Raw genomic sequence first — 27,107 nt, forward strand, 5'->3', positions numbered from 1 at the left:
CCATTGTCTAGCACTCTGCTAACTGCTCTCATTCAGGCATCAAAACGATCCTACAACATGGGTATTATTATCAGTGTGCCCATTTTACAGACGAAGAAACCAAGGCCAAGAGAGGTAAAGCAACTAGTGGGAAGTCAAATGGCTCTTCAATAGGAAATTCTAAATCCCTGTCTGGTGAAAACTCCTATTCTTTCCCTCTCCATAAACTCAAAGAAACATCTCTGGTTCATGCAAATAAAAACAGTTCCGTGGTTTATATTGCATTGCCACGGGTTATATGCCATTTGTCTTGCTGAGGCTACGACACTTCCCGTACATGGAAGAACAGTACGGCGGTGCAAGTAGGACAGGCTTTGGTGTTATTTCGTCGTTACGGTGACTTAACAAAAATAACCTGTAAAGAGCCCATGAATAGCAGGTGCTTCATAAACGGTGGTGGTTAGAAATAAGAATATCCCAGTGTCTTTATTTTTCATAGAAAATGTTAGCATCAAAATGCTGGGAAAAGCCAAGGTCAACATTCTAATGGAGACCAAATCTTGGGCTGCCTGTCCAACAATCATCTTTATAACACACGAATCAGAATAGTTGAGAAGCTAACCCAGCCCTTCTCCTGCTCCGACACTGCTCTTACCATCTTGAAAGGACATGAATATTTGGTGCAAACGTCTCTTCAAAAAGGATGTTTATGCTTCCTCTGACTCAGACTGGAAGGCAGAACAACTGTGAATGGAAGGATCACCTTTTCCGTGAAGACAGTCAACACCCCCTCCCCAACAGAGGGCACAGAGCCCTCGTCCTGTACCTGGCCTGCACCCTCTCCCCACTTACTGAGCCCAACAAATGGTCGAAGGAGAGCAGAGCACAACTAACATTTAAAATTTTTACTGATCTGACCTTTGTCTTCATTGCACTTGGGCTAAGCTGTAGTTTACCATTATCCCTGAGGAAGAGCATCAGAGGATAAATAGGAGCCTGGAGGTTGAAACTTATAACCTAACATGGGGGCTGAGCCCAGGCCCCGAATTGGACTGTTGGGAGCTGGCTAATGGTTGAGAGAAGATTCCAAGTCAGAGGGACCTGACTTTCTCATTTTGCCTTCTGATACTCGTGGGACCCTGTCCCCTCTTGGGGCCCGAGTTGCAACGTGAGATATGGGGGTCATAAAACCTATGAGGTCGCTTTCCTAGGAGTCCAAATCCTATAAAGACTGTGTCTAGTGTAGTAACAGGCACAGGGTGATTAGCACTCATTAATTCTGTCTGTCATTTCAGCAGCTCCACGGGGCTGCTGTCTGTTGGTAAGTAATATCTGAATGTGAGAGGAATAAAGCTACTTTCAAAAAGGCTTTTGATGTTTACAGTCTGCCTGACAGACTAAGGATCCAAAAGAAGGTATTTTTACCAGTTGTGCGTCCTGTCTGCCTAGCCAGCACCAGCATGGATAGTGGGAGAGGCCAGGAGAGAAGCTGCCCCTGGTAGGGGGGGTGGAGGGGACGGTTATATTCCCAGCTGGGGAGGAACCACCCAGAGACCAGGCACAGGTTGGCACAGGGGTTCTGCGTGCTCACCAAGTCCTCTGCCAGACCTCAGGATGCAACGCCCTTCACTTTGACCTCTTTTGCAGCCTACAGGAACAGCAACACAGCACCGGGTCCCAGACTCCACTGTCATCTATTAGATAAACTATTTCTCTGACCAAAAGGAGAAAAAGCAACAGACGACACCATTCTACCCAAAATGGTGTTTACATTTTTTTTCCCCTTGAATTATTAATCTCCTAAAAACACTGGGTTGAACTGGCAATGTGACAGCAAAATGTGACTATGCAGTTTGTCTCCTCAGCTGCCCGGAGCTGGGCGGGGAGCACCGATGTGCAGAGACACCCTAGGGGGGTGCGGCGAGAAGTGGGGGGGGCGGTGTCCTACCTCAGGTGGGACAGAGAGGAGAGGGCCCCTCGCCTTCCACTGTGGGTGCCTCTGACATCCTGGGCATGAGTTCACTGGCAGTCAGTTCTCCAAGCCCCTGCCTCAAACAAATCTCCAAAGCATCCTTAAGTCTAGCTAGAATCATCTCCCAGAGGGTACCGTTTGCGGGAATCAATTCTGAGGACAGATCGCAGGAGCCCATAGAGATGTGGGAGAGAGAAATGGAGAACACGTGAGCCAGTCTGAACCTCAGCAAGAGGAGAAAGGGGAACAGGGACACTTTCAAGCCAAAGTAGCTGCAAAGTGACTAAGCCGTGGTCCCAGGTGGTCTCCCAATAGCGCTCTACTGTGGCTTTCCTAGATGTCCTCAGCCCTCTTCAGACTGCGGCACAGCCAGAGTGACGCAAGATTGAAGGCTGGTGATGGGTCGGGGATGGAGAGCTCCAGAGCATAGGCCGTTCATAGACCAGAATGACAGCACCTAGGAACTTGTCACTAGAAGCCCTTCTGGCGAACACAGTAAGCAGCTGTACTGCTCCCAGTGACCCTCCAAAGATGGGGGTCTTCCTGCTGTAGCACTAACTGCACTCAGTGTTTGGCATTTCGGGAGGCTGGCCTGGCTCAGCTGAGGGGGGCACCTCAATTCCTTGCCAGCACCAAGGCATGCTCTGAAAAGGTACAATTCAGACAACTCACATTAATATTCTCCACAAACTGCTGATTCGACAGGACGGCCTTTACAAAGCTTGTCACGGGACAACCAAGTCCACTCATTAGGTATTCTCCGTGCTTCCTCCCTCTCTAAGGCGAACAGGAAGCAAAAGATGAGATAATGCGAAAGGCCCGTAAATGAAACCCTGCCTGGGCCGAGCTCCTGTGTACAGCTGCACCTTTAAAAGCATTCACCTCTGAGTCAGCAGCGGAAGCATCTTCTCGAGGCAGCACGACCATCAGGGAACCAATAAGTGTGCATCTCAGAAAGGGAATCGATGGTCACAGAATGCATGGTGACATCCAGTTAAACAAAGGGAAGACAGGGTCTCATTTGCAGGATTTCTCAGAGCCTTGACTCCGTTAACATGCATCATGAATTCTGAAGACGGGGGATCTGCATGTGGTCCTTCCCAAACTTATTTGACCTTGGAAACCTCCCTCCCCTTTAGAGGATGTATTTTTGGACCACAGAATAGGAGAGGTGTTGTCATGCATACTTTGTGTGCTCTTCCCCACCTACTGCCTGATCACAATGCAAATTCCAACACATGACAATTCAGGGATTTTTAAGGCCAGAGTTGAACAGCCCTGTCAGCCGTGGCAATCAGCATGAGGCGAGGTGGGGTGCTGGCCAAGTGAAGCCAAGGACACGGAAAGCCTGAGCATCAAGGAGGGCACGTGATGGAATGAGCGCTAGGTACTGTACAGAACAGAGGAATCACAGAGCTCCACCTCTAAAACTAATCATGCACTACATGTTAATCAACTGAATTTAAATTAAAAATTAGAAGAAAAAAAGAAAGCAGGCATAGGGATTTTTTTCTACTTTCAATCAGAGAAAATAAAAATGATAACAATTTTCCTCTGTCTTTGCAAGAGATTATAAAAGCTAATTGGGGCACTTGGATGGCTCAGTGGGTTAAGCCGCTGCCTTTGGCTCAGGTCATGATCTCAGGGTCCTGGGATCGAGCCCCACATTGGGCTCTCTGCTCGGCAGGGAGCCTGCTTCCCACTCCCCTCTCTGCCTGCCTCTCTGCATACTTGTGATCTCTCTCTCTGTCAAATAAATAAAATCTTAAAAAAAAAAAAAAAAAGCGCTAATTGGTAACAGATAGACAAACATTAAGTACTCCCAGGAAGTGATAGGCCAAAGGTCAACTGCAACAAGAGAAAAATCAACTGTGTAGGACTCAGCCCCCTTGAAAAGTCAGGTAACTGCCCTGCTTGTTGCCATTCCTCCTGCAGGAGGCCAGCCCGTCATTGGCCCACGTCCAGTGACAACGTACTCTATAAGAAACTGCAGACTCTCTCATTCTTTAAAAAGTAGTCTACTGTCCCCAGAGAAGCAGAGTTTGAGTTGGGCAAGATGAAAAGGTTCTGGAGAAGTGTGTGGTGGGGACAGAGGCACAATAATGTGAACAATGTGACCAAATGATGTACTTAAAAATGGTTAAAATGGTAAATTCTATTTTATGTATATTTTATTGCAATTTTTAAAAAGTGTTGTGGTGGTTTTTTTAGTGTATCTTCAAGTCTTAGCTTGAACCGTTCAATTCTATTCCAGGTCTATCAGTGACAAACCCACGACGTGGAACGGGGGAATGGGCTCCTCAGGGGTCCATGTCATTTAAACACAGGTGGCATGATCGCCTGGAAGAGAAGCCCAAACTAAGACATTAGCAGAAAGGACTGGTGAATCCCCTTCTGGTGTATTCTCAGTCCTGTGGATGATAATCTCAAGAAAATGTGCAAGGTGCAGACCCCTGTTCGTGGCATCCTCTAACCACCAGAGTGACCATACCTCGCAGTGAGATAGCCTTCGTCCTCAAACTTGCCCATGAGTGGAAGGGTGGAACAGAAAATTCCTCTCCAAAAAAGGAAGAGTGACCGAACTTCCTATGTCATAAAGTCACCTATGTCCCTCAAACTTTGCCTTCAACCTCATATGAAAAAGGCCAGGAATAAAAATGACAACTCTGAGAAATGAATGGCCATGATGGCAGACATCCTACAGGTCCTGGGACAGAGCATCAGACAGTCAAAGTTCCCATTTTTCATCTCAACTTCCTTCCGTGAACTGTGCCAGCCCGGGTCAGGCGTGGGGCTCTGGGAGAGCGAGACAGCTGTACTGGGAGATAGCAGAAGTGTGGGGCAAGAGGGACAGCCACGCCTGGGCCAGACACAGAGGTGGAGATGAAGGGGTGGCAAGCAAGGGGGCAGGTCCCGCAGGGGCCTTTCGTGCTGTGTTACAGATTTTAAATGCAATTAGAATGTTCACCAAAAGCAAACCTTCTTTTAGTTTTTGCTTGATGCTCCTGTTGTTAGAAATACCTGATTGAGGATCTCAGCCTTTGGGAGGAAGACCACTAAATCCCTGCCTTTTGGCCCTTCAGGGTGTATGTGTGTGGGCGGGGGGGGGGGGTAGTAAAGCCTTTCAAAACAGCCTACCTGTGGTGGGTGTGTGGGTTGTAGGCTGTTGATCAGTCACTGATGAATGGCTTTAAAGACCTGGATGAACCCAAAAAGGAGAAGGATTGACCCCATCGGTCATTTATACCACGGTGTGAACTGCTTTCATGTCTCAGCTGAGACAGCTGCACAGGATGTTTTAGGGAGTAGGAACAGAGAGGGAAATTCTGAGAACCAGAGCATATAAGGGGACCTAGGAAATGGACCTCAATGAGGAGCAGTTCACTAGCCTGGAGACGAGGTGGAGCTAAAGCAAGAGGGTTTCTCAAAGCGAGAGCTTGGGGTATCGGCTGGCTGGCCACATGCCACAAAGGCGGCCATTTGCCAGGGCTGGTCTCAGTGATGTCTGGTGACCTTCCACACTTCCAGTTTCAAAGGTCAGGTAATGGCTGGGACAGTGCCATCAGCCATCCCATTGACACATGAGCAGAGCTGACTGCATGACGGCCTTCCCAGCTCTGGTGGGAGCTCCTGGCAGAAGAGGACTCAAGACACACACTCTGCTGAGAGAGCTCAGGCATTGGTCATTTCATTTGATGCCCACAAAGTGTCATCCCTACCTTGGCAGTTAGGTTCCCAGAGGCTAAGGAACCCCCAATGTTTCACAGAGGTGAAGAGATAGCATGGGAATTCAGACCCAGGTCTTCCACACTGAGCCCCATGCTAACTACCCCTGACCCTGCTTCTCTGTGCAGCACCCCGAGCAGGATGCCCTGGGCTCTGCTATACGTACCCTGAACTCCTCCCAACCACTCAGTGCTAGGAGGGGGGAGCTGGCTGGAAGCCCATGAAAAAGCCCATATTTAAAATCATGAAATGATTTAATGATTAAAATCATTCAAAAATGAAAGACACTTTAAAAAAATGTCTTTTTTTCTACTCATGGGACTGCTTTTGCAAAACTTAAAGGGACCAAGCTTCTTTGCTCCTGTGCAGAAATGCTGTTCAAAGCACTAAATACCCAAATGGAAGGAGAACCTTCTGCTTGGACTCAAGTCCCTTCAACAGCCGTCATGATCAATGAGCCGGGATGCTGAACACGCGGGGGTCTCCAACCTCTAAACCATTAGTCCCTGAAAGTTCATCACTGGTTGCTTAACCTGCCTTAAAAAAGCGCAGTTCATTGTGGGATGACACGTATGCACAAGCATAGACATGCTTCTTGACAAAATGTGTTTGCTGATTCGCAAACACAGAGAGATGTAAAAGCCCTATGAAAAACACCACATCTTCGTATGTTTAAAAATGGTCAGAAATGTCTGCCTATGTTCTATGGCCTCCATTAAGGTTTCTAGACAGGAGGTGACAGACTGGGAGGGCTGACTCTCCTTCTCTCATTCCCTTGGCCCTGTTGGGAGAAATAGCCTGCGAATTCCCTCTTTAATCCAATGAAGGAACAAATAGGATTCTGTAGGGCAGGCTCCATCAGAAAAGAATTCCGCTTGGCCGGGGGTCCCTACAAACCAGGCGTTGGCACTATTTGCCTTCAGCCATGGGCTGCGTGATAGCTGCACCGCAGGTTTTGTTCGGGGTTCGTTCCAAACATTCTTTAACCCTTGAGCTATCTGCTCTCGCAAGGGATACCTGGGTCATCTTTTTTTTTTTTTTTTCCTTAATTTATTTGAGAGAGAGCATGAGTGGGGTTGGGGGTGGGATGTAGGTAGAAGGAGAAGCAGCCTCCCCACTGAGCAGAGAGTCCGACATGGGGCTTGATCCCAGGACCCTGAGACCATGACCCGAGCAGAAGGCAGACACCTAACCAATGGAGCCACCCAGGCGCCCTACCTGGATCTTCTTTAAGACAGGAAGAAGGAGGTTCTCACCAAGGTCCTACCAGTGGGAGGGAGCTACAAAATAGGCATGAAGTCCTGGCTGCTTCAGGGACTGTGTGACAGATGGAATGAAACTACAGATGACTTTTCAACAATGCAGGGGGCAGGGGTGCCGACCCCCCACCCCTGCCACCCCATGCAGTGGAAAATCCACATCTAACTTCGGTAGGGAAACTGTATCGAGATTCCCACCCCATAGGGACAGCAGCCACCAGCCCCCCCTTTCAGGTACCCTGTCACTCTAGCTTCCACCCTTAAAAAGAAAAGACAAAGAAGGAACCTTACCCAGATTATCAACAAGTCAAGATTTCTCACTAGCTGATCTGATTCTGTCAATCAACTTTTTTTTTTTTAAGATTTATTTTTTATTTATTTGACAGAGAGATCAAAAGTAGGCAGAGAGGCAGGCAGAGAGAGAGAGAGAGAGAGATTGAGAGGCGGAAGCAGGCTCTCTGCCGAGCAGAAAACCCGATGCGGGGCTTGATCCCAGGACCCTGAGATCATGACCTGAGCTGAAGGCAGAGGCTTAACCCACTGAGCCACTCAGGTGCCCCTGTCAATCAACTTTTAAACATAGAGCTAAAAGGGAATAAAGACTGGAAAGGATGTACAAAATTCGGATTATAATGTTCATGGCAGTCTGTGTGTCACAGCCACAAGCAGGAAACAATCCACGGGTCCATCAACAGGTGAGGAGAGAAACAAAACATGGTGTGCATGTGCGGGGGGACACTGCATGGCCACGGAAAGGAGCGACTGCGGGTTTATGCCAGAACCCAGACCCAGACGAATCCCAAAGATGCTGCTGGGGGAAGCAGCAGACACAGAAGTGTGTGATTCCATGTCTGTGATGTTCTGCACCAGGCAAAGCTGAGCTCTGGGGCTGGGAATGAAAACAGCAGCTGCCTGTGGGGGCGAGCTCATTGGAGGGGCATGAGGGGATCAAATGGGGGTGAAGACAATGTTCTAGATCTTCGTTTAGATGGTGGCTACTGGGTGGAACAGGGGTTGAAGCCCACTAAACTATACACTTAAAATCGGTGCCTTTTACCCATATGTTAATGATACCTCCATTTGCAAAAATCTGGGAAATGGTTTTAAATGGGTCTCCAAAGACAAGACAGAAATACCCAACTGGTTGGGGCTTCCCGGCTCCTTCCACTGACGGTTCTCGGGACACGGGCAGCAAAGGGGAGGGAGCCGTGCGGGGCGCCCACCATTCGCTGAGGGTGAATCTCAGCCCGATTCACCCCAAGGCGGGGAGGCATCTGCGCGGACTTTCCCTTCTGCCCAAGCAGATCTCGAGGCCAAGCACGTGGAACACAGCGAACGACTCTCACAGTTGCTATTTCAAGGCCTGAGCTTCTGGACAAATGTGGTTATGGGCTGCCCCTCAGTTCAAAACAAGGGCATTATTGTAACTGTATCAAAGGCAAACAAAACAGGAGCCCTACCCTGGGTTTACGAAGTCCTCCCTAGAAACATGGGGCTAGCAGCACCCTGGGAAGGCCGGGCTTATGCAGCGCTGCCCCAGCAGGACCTGGAATGCAGACCCTCAGGGGCCCAAATCCAGCCCCTGCCACTTTGCTCCGCTGGGTCTATGTAGCCATGTTCTTTAAGCATCTCTGAATGCCAAATTCCCTCGGTGGTGACACGTGGGGGACACTGCACCCAGTAATCCTGCCGCGGCCTCCTGGTCCTCCTCCTTCCCCTCCGGCCACCCCCATGACATGCCCCACAGGCCCTCCCACCCTGTCCGCAGCCCCCTCCTCTCTGCACCTGCCCCCTTCGGTCACCCCCTGGATTCCAACAGTAGATAACACAGATGGAAAGCCCTATTCTTGCACAACTCAGGTGAAAGACAGAATCAGTGTGTTCCCGTGATTCGAGCCTTCTTCCTCTTCCCCGAAAGGACTCTGTTGTGGGCTGAACTGTGTTCCCCTAACACGTGCTGGTGAAATCCTCCCCCCCCTGCTACCAAAGAACCTGACCTCATGGGCAGACAGGGTCTTCGCAGACGTAGTCAAGTTCAAATGACATCGTTAAAGTGGGCCCCAACCCAGAGTGAATGGGGTCCCTAGGAAAAGGGTCAGTTCAGACACAGAGACACTGACGTTGGGAGATGATGCGAAGGCCACATGAAGGTGGAGACTGGGGAAAGGCATTTATGAACCAAGGAACACTGAAGATTGTAGCAACCACCAGAAGCCAGGAGAGGCCTGGAACAGACTGTCCCCACAGCCCGTGGAAGGAACCCGTCCCAGCTACACCTTGATTTTAGATCCCCCTGGATGCTTCGTGCCCTCCCACCCGCCCTCGTCCGATACACCAGCGTGATCCCTTCCTTACCTACACACCTGGGTGGGGCCCCACAATCAGCAGCACTGTCCCCTCCTCTGCCCCAGCGCAGCCAGCTTTGTCCTCTGAAAGCATGGCGCGGGGCGGATGGAGGGCGCGGATGGATGCTGGAGCTGGGGAGATGCACTGTAGGGGAGTGACGCACTGTAGGGTGCTGACTTCTCCGATTAGAATAGTGTGTCCCTGGCCAAGTTTCTTCGCCTCTTCACCTCCGTTTCCTCACCTGACGGAGACATTGCGAACAGAGCCACCTCACTGGTTATCCCAAGGGTGAAACACACCACCTGCTCAAGGGAGCCTGTACACAGCAGGTATACAAAGGGCACCTGGGGAAGGCCGTGCTGCCGTGACCTTGCTCAAAATCCGTCAATACCCTCCATCACCTGCCAAAGTCCAGACTCCTCGGCAGAGAGCAATGGGCTGTGCTGGTCATTCCCAATGCCTCTTCTCGCCAGAACGCAGCTGTGCAGGGTCTCTCCTCCCATGTGACTCAGGGTCAAGTGGCCCATCCCTAGCGCGCACGTGGCATCACCCAGTGAGGGCTGTTGGTCCAGGGGCTGGTGTGTGGGGAGGCAGGGTCCACAGGAGAGGAGGACTCATGTACCATGCTCAAGGAGAAGGTGGCCGTTCCCTCTCCTTTGAGTCACAAGGGGACAGGGGGTAGCAAATAACCAGGTGTCATAGGAAGCCACCTTGCCACGACAATGGACCGGCATCTATGATGGGCTGAGTTGTACCCCCTCAAAATACATCGGCTGAAGTCCTATCCCCTGGTTCTTCAGAACATGATGCATTTGGAGAAAGAGTTTGTACAGAGATTTAAGTTAAAATGAAGTCACTGACCAGCATCCTTGTAAGAGGAGATGAGGACACAGACACATGCAGGGGACAGACCACATGAAGACACAGGGAGAAGGCCATCTGCAAGCCAAGGAGAAAGGCCTCAGAAGGAACCAACCTGCCAACCCCTTGATCTTGGACTGACAGCCTCCAGAACCGAGAAGAATAAATTCTGTCAATCAAGCCCCCCAGTCTGTGATATAGACTAATAATACAGCATTAGAAAGAACCAGTGCTAAAGAAGCCTAGAAGCATGCAGGGGAGCCTATCCTCTCTCTAGACTTCCAGAAACAGCACAGGTATCACTGTCTATATTTTTAAGCCCATTTGATCCGAGTTTTTTTCTGCGATGTGCAGCAGAACCTTCAAAGCTTTCAAACCCTTCCCAACACTGTACGTGCTCCCCTCCTAACTGAAAACAAGTGCTTCCCTCCTGCCTCCTTCCATGGTACTCACATTCTGGTTACTCCCCACACATACCTGCTCTTCCTCTAAACCACTCTTTGGCTCCCTGCTTCCCTCTGCCTGTCTCTGCCTCCAGGGACCACCCTTCTTGAAGGCACACCTCGTGGCTCCTTCTCCCCGGTAGCTCCAGCACGTGCCTGAATACAACACACTACTCTGCACTTTTCCTGTAGGCTATCTTCCCTGCATATGCTTTTAACTTCTAGGAGATTAGACCACAATAGTCACTAGACAGATTCAAGCAGATCACTAAAGAAAGACTGCTGTGTGTCACTGCCTCCCCAGACTAAAGGAGAAAATGTCTTCTGCAGATTTAGAAACCTATTTTCAGTATGATAAACTATGAGTCTTTAAATTCTCTGGTAACCTTCTGCCTGTCCAAGGTCATTCCAGTTTCCCCCAAAACTGCTTTTGGAGATGAGATTCATAATCAAGGTCACGGTTTTCCTTTTCACCATTCCTCCCGGTAGTCACTTATCTGAGATTCTGTCAAGAAAGAACTAGAATTATAAATGGGGAAGAATCCAATGGCAGAGGAGAAATTAATTAACGACAGAAGCCACTGCTTATACTTAAACCACAGCTCAGTTCAATTCAAACCCCATATCAGCAGATACACAAAACCAAAAATAAAACAAAAACAAAACCCCAAACACCTTCACGGCCTAGATGATACCCATATGTAGAAAGCTGTTTCTTATGGGACTTCCCAGAAAAACTTCCCAATAAAACTTCTATGAAATAATACCTTGGAACACAGAGGATTTGATGACTCATCGCACAGCACGGCTCCAGAAACGAGGAGGCCCCCTGAAGACACATTACCTTCCTGCATTCACTACCTCCCACTGGATGGCCTCTAGCTGAAGCATCTTTATTTACTACTTGGAAGTTCCTTCTGAGAGTCAGGTCAGTCCCTCTGGCCAGCCCCAGGACACAAAGCTCTCTGACCCTCTGCGGCCCTTGATAGTGCTTTATTAGCTACCAAGGATAACGAGCACAAACTCCCAAAAAGTAATACAAATGAGTGGGACGGACAGATGATGCCATGAGCATGTAAGGAAGGAAAGGTCTCGCTGGGGAAGTGCTGAGGCTGCCTGGGGCCTGGACCTGCCTGAGGGTGGTGGGGGGAGGCTGGCTTAGCTTAATGAAGGGGGCACCTCCCAGCTGCCCTGGCTAACACTGCACACGCTTACTTTCACACGTGCTAGCCCTGAGCACGGGTCCAAGTCACATTAGGACTGCTGTAGGTTCACCGCCCGTGCCCAAGGGAGCGGTCAACCCCGCTCTGTTACTCAGCGAGTGTAAACAGTGCTTATGTTTGATTCTGAACTCTAGCGGTTCTTGGTGTCTGTGTCCCCCAGGGGGTTTCTCGTTTCCTGCTGCTGAAAACATGATCAAACCACCTTAATGGGAATTAATTATGGAAAAGGCTAGTCTGAATTAGAGACATTTTGAAAATAAATACCTTTTACTTCCAAATAAATGTTTCCTTTTCAAGTAATTAACCATTATTCCAAGCCAAGGTTCAAAGGACCTACTTTAATGAGTGACCTGGTCATTAGCAACATTCATTTGTACATAAATATGCTGGGACAGCATTTCATAATGTGCTTCCCTAGGTAGGCTAAACGTGTCCACGGATACTTGGTTTACACCATTTATGCGCTCAGCAAACCCTTGTTCACGGAGGGCAAAGGGGCCCTGGCTGCGCTGTGATGATTCCTGGTGTGATGAATCACCCTCCTCTAGCTCCACATAACAATGCTCCCCCTGTGGGTTACAGAGGGGCCAAGGTCTCACCCGGGCTGATCCCAGCCATCTGTTGGGTATGGTCAGAACATACAATGAACTTCTGAATCAGCTTCGACCAGGGGTTCTCAAACTTGGTGTGCTCTACTGGGTCGTACTTTGTTGCGGGTGCTGTCCAGTGCATTGTGGGATATTCAGCAGCACCCCTGGTCCCCACCCATCGGATGCCAGTAGCATCCCAATTGGCTGTGAGGACAAACAAATGTTGCCAGACACTGCCCAATGTCTCCTGGGCGGGGGGGGTGGGGGGGGCAGTGCGGGGAATTATACCTCCCGGAAATCACTGCATGAACTTTTGTAAGCAACTGATGCCTGGGTCCCAGATTCCAAAAGCTCCCAGGTGACTCTATGAGCTCCAGCCACGGCTACTGCAATCCGAGATTCACACCAGTTCGGTATGTCACCTTCATGAGAAGAGAAGGCCTCGGGACTGAAATTTCTGAAAAATGATGACTTAAAGGCAACATATAACCCATTCCAGAGTCCACTGGGAATTCAAGTTTGCCTAGCTGCTATTTCTTAGTTTTCAATAAACGCACTGGAATTTGATTTTAGGTCTGAGTTACCTGTCCTCTTCGTTTTCTTGTCATCCTAGAATTAAGTCACCTCACCTTCCCCAGGTGAGAGTCACAGTAATGGTCCCCTTCCTATTTACCTTTGCCATTTGAGAAATGTTAATTGAGTGCCAACTAGATCTGGGAGCTGAGGATACAGATCTGGGCCAGGAAAGCCGGGGCAGAGGATTGGGGTGGTGGAATAGGGAGCCAGGAAAGGCTTTCGGAAGGTGATGGGATGATGGGGAGGGCAGGAGGATTCTGGATTGAAGGAGAACCGCTTGCAAAGGTCAAGTGTTGTTTGAGAAACTGGAGGCTGGAGCACAGGGTCCCCGCACGGCCGTGATGGGGGACCATGCAGGAGACGCATGCAGGGTGCAAACAGACTTACAGGGACCTTGAAAAACAGCCTATCAGGCCCAACTTCATCCTGAAGGTCATGGATCTGAAGCAGGGAATCAAAAACACTGGGATTTCAGGTAAGGGGGGGCGGTGGATAAGACCAGGGGCCAGATGAGAGGTCCAGTCTAGCGGGTAACCAAACACACAGAGCTAGGGCTCTGAGGAGACATCGGGTTACAGATGAAGACTGCAGCTGCCCTACTCAAGGTGTGAGCTGGAACTCGGATATTATGGGCTGATCTGTGTCCCCTTACCCCAAAATCCCAACCCCCGCCCCCGCAAACTCTCAAATGTTGAGTCCTGACTCTTTGTACCTCAGAATGTGACTGTGTTTGGAGATGGGGCCTTTACAGAGGTAATTAACTTAAAAATGAGGTAATTGGGATGGGTCTTGTTGGACTGGTATCCTTGTAAAAAGAGTCTAGACCACAGGCGCACACAGAGGGAAGCCCGCGTGAGCACACAGGGAGAAGACGGCATGCATAAGCCACAGAGGGAGGCCTCAGAAGGACCAGCCCTGCCAACACTTGATCTTACACTTCCAGCTCTTAGATCCGAGAGGAACCAAATGTCTGTCAGCCCCCCACCCCCACCCCGTCTGTGGTACTTGTTATGCAGCCTGAGCTGACTGAGACTCTGGGGAACCATCTGAAGGCAGCAGATGGTGGAAAGGATTCCCAAAGGAGAAGAGCAACCAGGGGAGCACAAGAAAAATCTGGAAAAGCAGCCTCCCCCCATCCCAAGGACAGAGTCAAGGACTGAGCAGTCACTGCCAACACCACGCAGAGGCTGACCGTGACGGAGATCGCTGAAGCAGTCCCGGGATCTGACATTAGGCAAGCTGACACCATCTGTGGCACAGAGGCCATGAGGCCCAGTGGGTAAGGCAGGGATGCTGGGCGAAGCCAGCAGCTCCCAACAGCACGGACACACAGACAGGGCGAGGGCCACAGCCCCTGGGACATGGCCACACTTGGGATGGGGGTTTGGCGAGAGTTCTCACAGAGGCCCACACCAACACATGTGCTCCAGTGGCAGCACATGGCAGCCAGACAGAAGCCAAGATGCCTGCCATAGGGGTCCTGAGGACACAGTGCCACAAGGACCTAGCCTGGGCCTGGGGGTTCTTCTATTATGGGTCTCTACTCTCATTTCTCTTTTACAAACTTCAGGTAACTCATTGTCTACTGGGGAAAACCCCACTGATCCCCAAGGATGGACTGCGGGGGCCTGTGCAGTCGGACCCCAAGCTCTGCTGCAGGTATCCCCCTCTGCGCCCTGCACTGGTCCCTTCCCAGCCTTCGTCAGCTCTCCCACAGACGAAACCCTTTCCATCTTTCAAGACCCCAGCCTTCCTTTGGCGCCCAGCTCAAAGGCTACTGCACCCGGCTCCCCCTGCCCATGGTGGGAACTCCCAGAGCCGAGTACAGACCTTGTGGGCTTTCTTGGGCATGCCTACTTCTGCACTCCACACCCTCAGCTCCCGGCTCTCGTGCTCATTTCAGCTCGTCCCCACTGGGTCTAGAATCCTCCATTACCAGCTGTCGTGGCTATACCATGAGCTCCTTCTTCAGGGCACAGACTATCTTCTGCCCACCTGTGTCACCCACCCAAGGCGGAGCAGAAGGCCTGCTTACAGAGTGGATGTTCTGACAGAAGGACCAGGGTTGGGCACCATACAGGTGGCTCCAGAAATCACCTAACAGGGGAGGGATGAAGGGGTTGTACCCAACGGTCTTCAAAAAGTAGAACAACACCTGTATCCACAGCAGCCTTATTTCCAACAGCCAAATGGTGGAAGCAACCCAAGGGTCCCTCAGTGGATGAATGGATGAACAAAATGCGGTCTATACATAGCATGGAATATAGTTCAGCCTTAAAAAGGAAGGAAATTCTGACACATGCTACCATGTGGATGAATTCTGCTGCGTAAAATAAATCTATCTAGTCACAAAAGAACAAGTAGAATGGCTCCACTGATCTGAGGTCGCTGGAGTAGTTGGATTCAGAGACAGAAAGTGCAATGGTGGTTGCCAGGGGCAGGGGGAGGGGGGGAGGAGGGGCTGGGCATTTAGCACTGAACCGGGATAGAGTTTCAGTTTGGAAAGATGACAGAGTCCTGGAGATGGACGGTGGTGATGGGTGCCCAGCACCGGGACTGTACTTAATCCCACTCAACCGTACACTTCAATGTGGTTAAAATGGCACATTTTATGTTATGTGTATTTTACCACAATTAAAAAAAAAAACTTTTAAAAAGTAGGACAAAAACTTTGTGTTCACTGCAAATGCTCATGTATATTCATTGGAGAACAGTGGAGTTCCTCAGTATGTAACAATCAAGGGTGCCCAATTTGTAAAGCATCTTTTAAACACACAGAGAAAAAGCAGCTTTTAATCTAATCTGGGAGGAAACACTCTGTAGTGCAAATTACTATGCTGAGTGCATAACCCATCCATAATTTAATACGACCACTGGGACGCCTGTGGCTGTTGTATGCCAGCATTATATCCTTTGCCCTTCTTCTTTCGATGATACTAAGAAATAAAGTGTGACTGTGAGCTGGCAGAACTAAATTAGAGAAAGGATGACCCTCCTCTCCACTTAAAAAAAAAAAAAAAAAACAATGGCTGATAAACACTTAACTAGCATTCCTATGACTTAGCATTCTTTACCACACATTCCTATGACTCAGCTGTTTGGTTCACTGCTCAGATAAGTAAACCAACTGTCTCACTTCTGGGCAGTGTTTTCAAATGTAAGAAGGTTCCCTCGGTGGCTCCTTCTTGTTGTTGCATACCTTAGGCGAACTAAATATTCAAAACAAAATTGGCTCAGGCTTTGTGAAGCTGTTCCCTGGGAAAAAACAGACCCACAAAAAGTATGTTTCACTTTGACTACAAGAAATCTAGAAAAAGATACAAAACACAACCAAGGAAGAGAGAAGCAGAAAGGACACTGAAAAATCAGGAAGAAAGACTTACAAGGGCCCAGGGATCCTCTCTTGGCTTTGTAGCCGTGACAGGCTGGAGCCCACCAGAAGCACCACCGCTCAGATGTGCCCACATTTGGCTTACAGCTAGGCTGTCACCGTCTTGATCTTAATAATTTTTTTTAAAAGAGTTTATTTACTTGACAGAGAGAGAGAGAGAGACAGTTAAAGAGGGAATATAAACAGGGGGAGTGGGAGAGGGAGAAGGAGGCTTCTCATGGAGCAGGGAGCCTGATGCAGGGCTCGATCCCCGGACCCTGGAATCATGACTTGAGCCAAAGGCAGACGCTTAATGACTGAGTCACCCAGGCGCCCCTGATCTTAAAAATTTTTGAACGAGGGGTTCGCATTTTCATCTAGCTGGTCCTGACCAGCAGAAAGGTTTGGAAAAACAGACACTCACCCTGTGTGGGGCCGGGGTGGGGGTAACGTGTAAAACTGTTTCAGTGACAGTCCAAGGGCTTGTTCCAAGCTCTCTCTGTGATCTGGAGCCAAGAGAGACCATGTATGCACTGTTTCTAGAGAAAAAGCCTCAGGAGGAGCATCTCTGCCAATTCCATACTAAGCTTAAACCGTCAGGTAAATTACATCCTGAGTCTTTGTGAAGAAAAAGAATACTTTGTTTAAAGTATGTAATGATTTGCATCAATATGCAATTATTCTCAGTTAATTGCCAAAAAGATTCCTCTCTAATCCCTTCCATACCATTGAAGAACAGCTACTACCACTGCATGCCACATGGTCTACAGGAGACCCCTGGCACTGGGTAACCACACTCCCTACTCTGAAACCTGCCTGGACATCAGACTCGCACCCAGGAATCTGGAATGGACAGAGGAATGTGAGCCTCCGTGCTGACTGGTGCCTGACCAGGTAAACAGAAGCATGGGCAAAGACAGTGTGTAGGGGAAACAAAGCTGACTTCTGGACAAAGGGCTGAGAGCACGTGTGGCTTCTGACAGAAGGGCAGTGGCAGCAGGGCTCCTGATTCAAACCCCTCCCCCACCCCCCAATTTCTGGTTTCCGATCCCACCCTAGGTTCCCTGAGCCATTCCTGCATCTTTCCTATACATTTCTTTTCTGTTTTGTTAATGTGATGTGAAATTTGTCTCTGATACTTGCGACCAAGAGTCATACGAGGATGATACAGAATATCACCCTATGCAAATGGAGTGGCCTCCGGCGGTGTTCTATTTCAGCAGTGATTTATTTTAGGGGAAAGCCAGCTCAACCATCAATAAACACTCTGCCCCTCTTTCCTAGAAATCGAAGCCTTGCCAGTCTCTAGGTCCCCTGTTTGGAGGAACATCTGCTCACACATAATGACCAGCACTGAGCAGCCTTGAGCAAATGAAAAGACGAGCCCCAAGTCACATCTGATCAAAGTCTGAAGGCTAGTGGGGCCAGGCTCTGCCGTCCCATGACAAGTCAGCAAGGACAGCACTCGGGGTGGGTGGGGCAGCCCTGGGGAAGAGTGCCTGGCCTTCTGTTCGGTTCACACCTGTCCCTGAGGTGAGCTCTCTGACCCCTGCCGTTGAGATCCAAAGTTACCACCAACTCCTCTAAAATTCTGCGGTTTCTCTGATCCATTGTCACCAGCACAGCCAGCCCAGACTTTTTAACACGTGTAGATGGTTCTCTATCCAATGGCTTGAACTCAAGTGTCTGAGCCAAGACACCTGCGGGGGTGTGAAGCCCATGGCAGAGTCCTTCTCTCCCATTCCTCGAGGTCGGCCAGAAAAGCCTTTTCCTCTCCAGATCCCTTGGAGCCCTGTGACCAGTGACCTGAAAACACACAAAGCGATTACATGGTCTCGTTCATCAGACCAGAGGTCCGTTTTGGTCAGACTCCTCAGGCCACCTTGGATTCCTGCGTCCTGGAGGAAGGGCATACCTGGCCCCCCATGTGATGGGTATCTGGGCGGAGGGGAGGGGCAGGCACCTAAATCACCCTCCCAGATGTGGCCTCTCAGCTCCTCCCTGCCACAGTATTTCTCAGATGACTCATTCGACTCATTGGGCCTGTCTGCACCCCACACACAGGCGGGAGAATGGGATCTGAGATTCCCAGGTTCCTCGGTTTGCTGGACACCCAGGGGAGGGGGAGGGCGATGGGCTCTCCCCAGCTGTTCTCATTCTCGCCTCCCCATAAAGCAAGGGATGACCCACTTTTCCTGCCGCTCCCGAAGATAAAGCTAATGGAGTTGTACCTGGGGCTGTCATGGCTGTTGGTAACATCTGCTGGTCCTAAGCAGCCATCAGGACCTGAAACTGCTCCTGCCAAATGAAAAAGTCCTTCTTCCTCTTTTCATGGTTTCAGAGGCAGGTAAACTCTGACAGCCACAGCGGAGACTGTGTGGATGAAAGGGTCCGACACAGCTCCAGTGGGGCGTGGCCGGTGCCCCACGGAACACCACACAGCTGGTGTCAGGACAGGGAGAGCGGGCCGAGGGCTGCACAGCAGAGTGAGGACGAGCAGGGCCGAAGGAGGGATGAACGGCCCACCAGCCTTGGGCCCTCTCCCCTGGTGGGGGCCACCCCGGGGCAGAGGCAAGAATACTCTGCGGGGGGAGCGGAGCTAGATTCTAGCCCCCCGGAGCTGGTGGCTCTGGATGAGTCCGTGACCCCCCCACAACCTGCTCCAGCCCCCAGCCTCTCATTTGTAAACTGAGGACTTGCGACGAAGGGATCATATTATATGCTGGCTATGCCCGGGACAACGTTATTTATTTATTTGTTTGTTTGTTTGTTTATTTATTTATTATTAACCTACACTAGACATTTGGTAAAGCTGGCTTGGTTGAATCCAAGTAAACTCTAGACTGATGGTGTCCTATGTCAGGGTCTTTCAGCTTTGTGCAAATTCAATTACAATTCTCCCCTTTCGAGCGGAAGGGTGGGAGAAAATGTTGGAATACTCCAATGGGCCAGTGCTGCTTCCTAGCAATAGCTTGGAAAGAGGCCTCAGGCCCCTGAGTCGGGCCTGGACCTGCAGCTGGAATGTGATTTCCCCCAGGTCCTCCTCAGAACCTCTTCTTGGGCTGGCCCGCCTCCTTCCCACAGCTCAAACCACCTGATTTCCACAGCACCTTTGGTCAGACGACCTCTCCCCATCAAATGCTCTGCACCCTCCCCTCTGCCTCTCCACAGAGCCCCGCTCCCCATCCCAGCTCCCCTTCTCCACATGCTCTGCCTTGCCGCCCTCCTTCTCAGTTCATTCCCTTAGCTGACTTGATTCATCTCATGGCTGATGTTCTGAATGTGTCACAGCCACTCCTCCCCATGTTCCCACCTTTACTACCTCCTAGCAATTTGAAGCTCTCACATACCACAGGACCCTTGCAAATGCCGTTCTCTCTCCCCTCTCTCCCACTCAAACCCAAGATGCACAACTCAGATGTCAGTTGCACTCAGAGACCAGTCAGTGTAGGCCAGGCTTTTTGTTCTAGCCTTTCATGTCCCTTTCTTTCCACACACTTAAACTCCGGGTGTAATTAAAGGATTATTATTAATTAATAAAGTGTGCCTCCCTCCTTAGTCTCTAAGCTCTATAGGAACAGAACTGTCTATATGTCATTGTATCCCAAACACATAGCACAAACTTGGCCCAAAAGAGGGACTCATCTATGAAAGGAAGGAAGGAGAAAAGTTTAAAAAAAAAAAAACAAAGGAAAGGAGTGGCCTGGGGTCACACTGAGTGGCATAAGGAGCATTGGACAACCAGATCTCTGCAGAAAACATAAAACCCCAAATGCGCAGTGTTTGCCAATTCCGTGGTGTAAGTGCTCCCACCCTGCGCACTTGAAGCCACCAACGAGACAACACCAAGCGGGCCACTGGATGGAGAGGCATACGCTGTCCTGAGCCAGTAGACGCCAAGCTGGCTCCAGCTCACGGCTGGTTTGTGGCAATGCCAGGACAGACATTCAGAAAGCCCATCGTGGTTTTAAATGACATCAGCTTTTGACTCAATTCTACTTTGGACTGAAGGCCAAAATGAATGGAGACCTGCAAAAAATGCTATGGACAAAAGAGGAAGAAGAGGGGGACAAAAAAAAAAAAAAAAAAGGAGGGGAGAAACGAGAGATTTTGCAGCCAGCTCAGAACAAGAGGATGTGGGAAAGATGAGCCCCACAGCATGGTTGGGGGGGGTGTGGGCTCCCAAACGATGACAAGGGCTGCTTAACAACCCTTGAGCTTCTGGTCTCCCCACTGGCGCCACTGCCAAATGCAGTGTTTAGGACGCTGCTAGGGGCAAGTCAAAGCCTGCAAGAAATGCTGGGTATATCCAGGCCCTAATATTTATTTCTCTTTCTAGCAATTCATCCTACTAGCTTAATCAAAGCAAAATGGGTATCTACAACACCAAATGACAAAGGTTCCAAGATGAAAAAAAAAATAGGAGAAAGTATGGGTCTTTTTCTAATATTCCGGGATTATGGAAGCCCTAAATCTAATGCAAAACCCAGAAACCCTAACAGAGAAGAGTAATTTGACTCCATAGAAACCCAAAGTTTCTGCATAACAAACACCCCATAAATAAAACAAAAAGACAAACAGGGAGCCAGGGGAAAAACATTTACAAGACATCCAGAGAGTTAATTTACTTTCTGCTTTAAGAACTTGGACAGGACTTTTTGCGTACTGCTCCCCGCAAACCCACACGCAGGCAAAGGACCTGAGGAGGGTGGCTCAAAGGAAAGGAAACAAATGGCTCCAAAACTGTCAGAGACATTTCTAACTAGAGGAATGCGAAGTACAACCACCACCCCCAAGTACACCTCACAGATCAAACTGGAGACACTTCAAAGTGGGTTAAGTCCTTGGTCAGCGAGGGTATGGGGAACAGCACCTCCAGCATGAGAGGCGGAAGTGGAAATTGGTAAGCGCTCCAGAGAGAGCACTTATCAACATTTATCAAAATACAAATTGTAGCCTACTTTGACCCTCCACTTTTAAGAATTTCATGCATGCCAGAATTTCATTATATATTATATAAGAGCAAAGACTGGAAACAACCTCAGTGCCCCCTGAGTAGGTGACTAATGAAATAAATTATGGCTTACTGGTGCAGTGGAATACTATGCAGACATAGTATTACAGGCGCAAAATGAGGGGCTCTCTCACTGGGGATAGGCACCCATACCAATATTGGTGGAAACAGGCATAGAACAATGTATATGTTATGTCATTGTTTGTGAGAGACAAATATATAAATGAAAATATAGACTATTTCTAGAAGGATACAGAAGAAACTGGTAACCATGGTTGCTTCTGCAGAGGGAAACTGGAGGCAGAGATGGCAGGCAATGTTACTTTCACTGTCTGTTTTCTGTACCATGTGCATGCATTATCTATTAGTCAATTTCTAAAAATAGAGATGCATAAAGATGTTCAATGTTGTATTGTCTACACTAGACAAAATAAATCAACCACCCCTGGGATGACCTGACATTGGGTTATTTTTAAAATATTACTATTGCAATGAGATTGTAATTATTTTTAATCCTAATTAAATTGTACTGAATCACTTTAAATACTTCTAGACTTGAGCCCCAGAAAAAGAATACAAATTACTTCCCAGGATATTTAAACAACTCTCAGATGTACTTACAGGATGAAAGCCAGCAATCTTTGAGAATCATGGCGAACAGAAGAAGTATCAGAAGACTGGGGACAAACATCCCAAATTTTACGTACAGAAAATGAATGGAGCTTAGAAAGTTTAGCAGTGACATTGATTTTTGGCAGCATTCCAAGGAAGTGGTGAGCATTGGAAACCAAGGAGGAGTCACTCAGAACAATAGAGGATAATGCTGCAAATTATTAAGAGGATTATTTTAAAGTCAGCAATATTGTGTGTGTGTGTGTGTTTTAACCTTGTGTAAAATCTTTGACAGTCTGAGCTGCCAGGGGTTGCTGGTATGGGACAGGGAGACATGTCCAGCCTCAGTTCTCCCAGAGCTGACCCCTAGTGACTCAGAATTTTGTCAGATTTGTTTCGGGAAGGCATGGCTGGGAGATAAAATGCAGAGCTCTGAAGGTCACTGGGAAGTTGAACGCAGGGCTCAAGGTACACAGCACCTGGCCCACTCATGTAGGTGTTAACTGAATATCCAAGACAATGCTCAGTGTTAGAACTGGCCTTGGATTATTCAACATTAATAAAAGGAAGTAACATAATAAAAGGAAACGTTTGGAAAACTTTACAGGGTTGTACAAAAGAAAGGTGAGATCTTTATTATTATTTTGAAGGCACTGAAAATTCTGGAACAAAACCAAAGACCAAGGCACAAAATAAAAATAAACAGATCCTAACAGGTGACATCTAACAACCTAAAGTATTACAAAAAAACCTAAATTGTGTGCCATGTCATGGAAGCCTAGCCTGGGAAATCCTTGACAAGGTAATCCCACAAAGATTTGGGGACGGTGGTCTCAAGATAGAAACTTGTCACGTCTACTGAAAGCCTTCAGCTGCAGGATCCGTTCATGGAAGCACGCTGTCCATCCATGCTCCCTTTTGATTAGGACACACAGGGCGAGCCAGGCTGTGTCATGTTTAAGAGGCACACATGCCAAGTGCAGCCATCAGGACGGCAAATTTTGTCATGTGTGGAATGGCTTTAGTAGCTAGAGATTTTTTTAGCTGGGAAAGAAACTTGGGTCTTGGGTATGCTCCGCTATCCGAACACATATTATATAAAGGAAAAAGAACCCTTCAGAGGAGCAATGCCATACAAATGGGCGTGAGATGACCTGAGTTCTATCCACCCTGAAACATGCTTGTCTGCAAGGAAGAGCAACTACCTGGAGAGCTGCCACGCCAGTGGGGCCCTCCCTTCCCATCCTGGAAGGGGGACCCATGTTGGGGATATTGATCAGGAGAGGAGACAGGCTTGTCAGCCTGAAGATCCCTTGTAACTACAATAACCTAGGATTCTAATGGGCTTGGCAGTTTCACATGTGTAGGTACAATTACAGCCTATACGCGATAATTGTGTACTACATATATCCCCATTAATAATGCATATTTAGCATAGGATGTATGTATAATACAATATACATTCATAATAAAATATGTATGTATAATATAATACAATAGAACACAATATATGCCTGACCGTTTTTCAGTATCCCCTCCCCACCTAACACTTAGGGATAGGTCAGGGTGCTTATTGGAGGGGCACATACAGGCTGAGGGAAATCTAATGACAGAGACATTGTGTGAGGTTATTTTCAAATGGCTAGATTGTGGTTTGGAGTGGGGAAAGAGGGTATAAAATGCAACTTGTCAGACTCCGAACTTGGATCCACTGAGGGAAGGTGACACCGTCAACTTCGGCTCTTACAAGCAGAGCAGAGAGGCACCTGACTGCTTCAACCGCGCACCCATCACAGTAGCCCGTCCGCATTTGTGTATCTGAATACAGTAGCCAGTGGACCCAGGCAGCTGAAGCTGGAAGTCGGCCTTAGTATATGCCAAATGTGCTTAAAGAGCTCTTGAAGCCTTTTGTTATGGAACAGAACACTGTAGAAGGACAGTCCTTTCTTTAGATCTTATTTGTGCGTAAAAATCAATATGTCCTTTCTAGTCTTTATCTTAGGAGAGAATGTGTCTCTAACTATTCCCCCGAGGTCTTCAGCTCCCAGTCTTGCCCTGTCAGCTACAGGTAACCACGACATAGCTCTGAAGCAGCCCCAAAGCAGAGGGCACACATTACTGCCATCTTTGACCCTCCTGAGTGCTAATTTAGAAAAATTGGCCAGCTCTCCACTGTGCCTTTAAAGCCTGTTTTCAAGGACTATTTTAGTCCTCTCATCCTACCATCCGGCAGCATGTGAATAGCTGTTCCTGGGTCCCCACCACTAGGATAATGATGCTCTATCCCACCTCCAAACTTTCAAGTTCCCCTCCCCTCTGACCCTGGGACACAGCGCCCTCTAAACACAGCTGCTTTCATCTCTATTATTCCTCCTCTACTTTAAAAAGGGGTTTAAAATATTTGAAAATGTCACCAAATCCTTACTTGCAGGGAAATACAAAGGGTGTTAAAATAGTCACTCCAGTCATTGTTCTCAATTTTTCCATGCTGGTAACAAAAAACAAACAAACAAACAAACAAAAAACAAATGTTGCCCCGCCTGGATGGGAAACAGAGTCACAGCAACACATTTGGAGATGAGAGGTGCTGTGCCGGGGGCCGAGGGGTGTCAAGGTGAACCAAGCCTGAAGGATCTTCCCCATCAACAGCTAATGCCGTCAGTTCCCACAGGACAGATAATTTCTTGCCAGGTTGGTACAAGATTAAAACAATGATTATGATGATGTAAGAGTTTCATCTTACACATCCCTGAGCTACAACTGTTTACTAACACTCATTTGGGGGAGAAAGCACATGCACTGTCACATTTCAGTCTCACCTTTAAACAAAGCATTTAAAACTGAGCCCATGTGAAGTGTGTAAGCCTGACGACTCACAGACCTGTACCCCCGGGGGCTAAAACATCATATGTTAATAAAAAATTTAAAAATTTAAAAAAAAAAAAAAAACTGCACCCAGAACTGCCCAGAAGGGGGTGGTGGTGGTGGGAGGTCTACACTTACTTTGAAATGCAAATTAGTAATTTAAAATACAGAAGAGACAAAAAACACAAATTGCTTAACAAATGCCTCTTATATGAAAAAATCAGAAAATATAGACATCTTAGGGATTAATTTTTCTGACATTGCCTAGTCTCCATTTTTCTACCAGCCACCCATCTCCTCTCAAAAAACACGGCTGCTTCATTTCACACAATGCAATGCATCTGTGAGAGGGGCTCCTCGGGACTCTGAGCAAGGCGGTTGCTCAGCGAAAGCTTCCCAGGGTCTCACTGCTTCAGACAAAAGCAGCTGCTGTGTGAGAGCAGTGGTGGTCCGGGAATACAAAACAAATTCTTAGTTCCCGTCCTATACTCTAGAGATATTACTGAAGTCCCAAGAAAACACCCAAGTGGCAAAATCCAAAGTCAAAAATACCAGTCTTTGGAGAGGAATGAGCACAATGAGGAGGGAAAGGGAAATGTGCAAAAGCTCTTTGCTTCTGTGGCTCTAACTTGGGTTCCATAGTTAGCTTTAGTCTGTTTCCAAACCCAGCACGGGATGACTGAGATCTGCCAGAAAGAAGAACATGTGGGGCTATGCCATTAGTCTCATGGGTAGATATTTCTTTGTGGGGGACCAATAGCCCGGCAGAAGATTAGAAACGAGGTCCTGGCTCCAGGCATCAGACCCTGAATGAGGCGAGTCTTCCAGAGCTGGCTGGCTGCCAGGTCAGCAGCCTTACATTTCTCAAGGGCCACCCCTGCCTGAATGAGGGTGACAGCTGGAAGAGTAGGGGAAGGGAGCTCAAGTCATTGGGGGTGAGGGGCTCTCTTTCCAAACGTGCACTCGGGCAGGAGTTTGCGTGCAAACTAGGAAAGGCTATGGAGTCCCTCTTTAGGTTCGGGAGGCAGTTTCCCCGAGGAAGGCAAAGAAAAGCCCCCGCTTCACAAGCAAATGCATCTCCTCTGGGGGACAGAGGATCAAGTCGATGCCAGATCCACGTACACACAGGCGAGCATCGCTTTAAGGGACCTCGGTCTGCACGGAGGGAGACCTAGGGAAGGGAGGAGATCCAGGAGTGAAAGGCTCAGGAGGACACGGGGCCGTGGCGGGCGCAGCCCTTACCTTGCTGACCACGTTTTGGACGAGGCCTGTGCGGATGCCGTAGTCCCACGCGTGGCAGTCGCAGTTGGAGGCGTTGTCCCCCTTGTCCGGAGGGGACGGCAGGGGTGGCGTGTCACCCCCGTCCCCGCCGCTGCCGTTGCTAAGGTTGCCCGCGGCTTCCCAGGAGGCAGTGGAGAAGGGGGTGGTCGGGGGGCTGGTCCAGTTGGCCAAGTCGCCGGCGTCCCACCGGCCCGTGGCGGTGACCCCCGCCAGCTCCGCGCCTTTGCCGGCCCCGCGGCACCAGAAGTTCGGCTGGTCCAGGAGGAAAGAGTCCGAAAACTGGCTGAAGCCGATGAACAGCGCCGGGATCCAGGTGAGCAGCACGAGGGTCTTCTGGTAGCCCCCGCCCAGGCCCCCGAGAAAGGGCAGCACCGACCCGTCGTAGTCCAGCAACAGGAGGCTCGGGGCCGCCGCCGCCGAGCTGCAGCCCGGGTGCGGGCCGCCAGCGGCGGGATGCGGGGCGGGCAGAGGCTGAATCTCCCCGCCACCGCCGCCGGGACCCGCGCGTCCCCCGAGGGGTGCCGAGGCCGCCGCGTCCCCGGGCGGCAGGGAGCCGTTCTCCTCGGCCGGGGACGGCTGCCGCCCGGGCCCGCCGCCCGCTGCCTCGCGCCGCCGGTCTATGGCCATGGCCCGGGCCCACGGCGCCCGCAGAGGCGCATAGAAGCGCAGCGGAGGCTCCCGCGGGCGCCCCGGGCACAGCGCGCCGGGCCGGGCGCCCGCAGCGGCCGCAGCCGCGGAGGAGAGTCCCGCGGCTCTAGAGAGAGCGCTCGGCCGCCCCGGGTGCTTCAGTCCGCCCCCATGTCACCGGCCCGGACCCGCGCCCCGGGCGCTGCGGCCCCGCTCGGGCGCCGGGCAGAGGGCGGGCAGAGGCCGGCCCGGGCCCTCAGCCGCCGCCGCTCATCGGCTCCTTGGCCCGGGCGCCGGCGGCCGAGCCCGCCGCTCTGCGCTGCTCCGCGCCGGCAGCAGGAGGAGGAGCGGGCGCCGCGCCTA

At 49.7% G+C, this 27,107-nt stretch overlaps 1 protein-coding gene across 3 annotated transcripts in view; it reads right to left on the reverse strand.

Moving 5' to 3' along the window:
• Window positions 1-26,744, reverse strand: part of SLC22A23 (solute carrier family 22 member 23) — a 171,308-nt gene extending 144,564 nt beyond the window's left edge. For 2 of the 3 annotated variants that reach the window (XM_059179137.1, XM_059179136.1), the window contains exon 1: window positions 26,079-26,744. In XM_059179137.1, coding sequence (XP_059035120.1) covers window positions 26,079-26,744 — 666 coding nt within the window. Of the gene's footprint in view, window positions 1-17,380; window positions 18,152-26,078 lie in introns of those variants that run through there. The other variant, XM_059179138.1, reaches the window with a different exon arrangement.
• Between the last annotated feature and the right edge of the window lie 363 nt (window positions 26,745-27,107).

Source organism: Mustela lutreola, chromosome 6 (assembly GCF_030435805.1).
Source record: "Mustela lutreola isolate mMusLut2 chromosome 6, mMusLut2.pri, whole genome shotgun sequence".
Taxonomy (NCBI): domain Eukaryota; kingdom Metazoa; phylum Chordata; class Mammalia; order Carnivora; family Mustelidae; genus Mustela; species Mustela lutreola.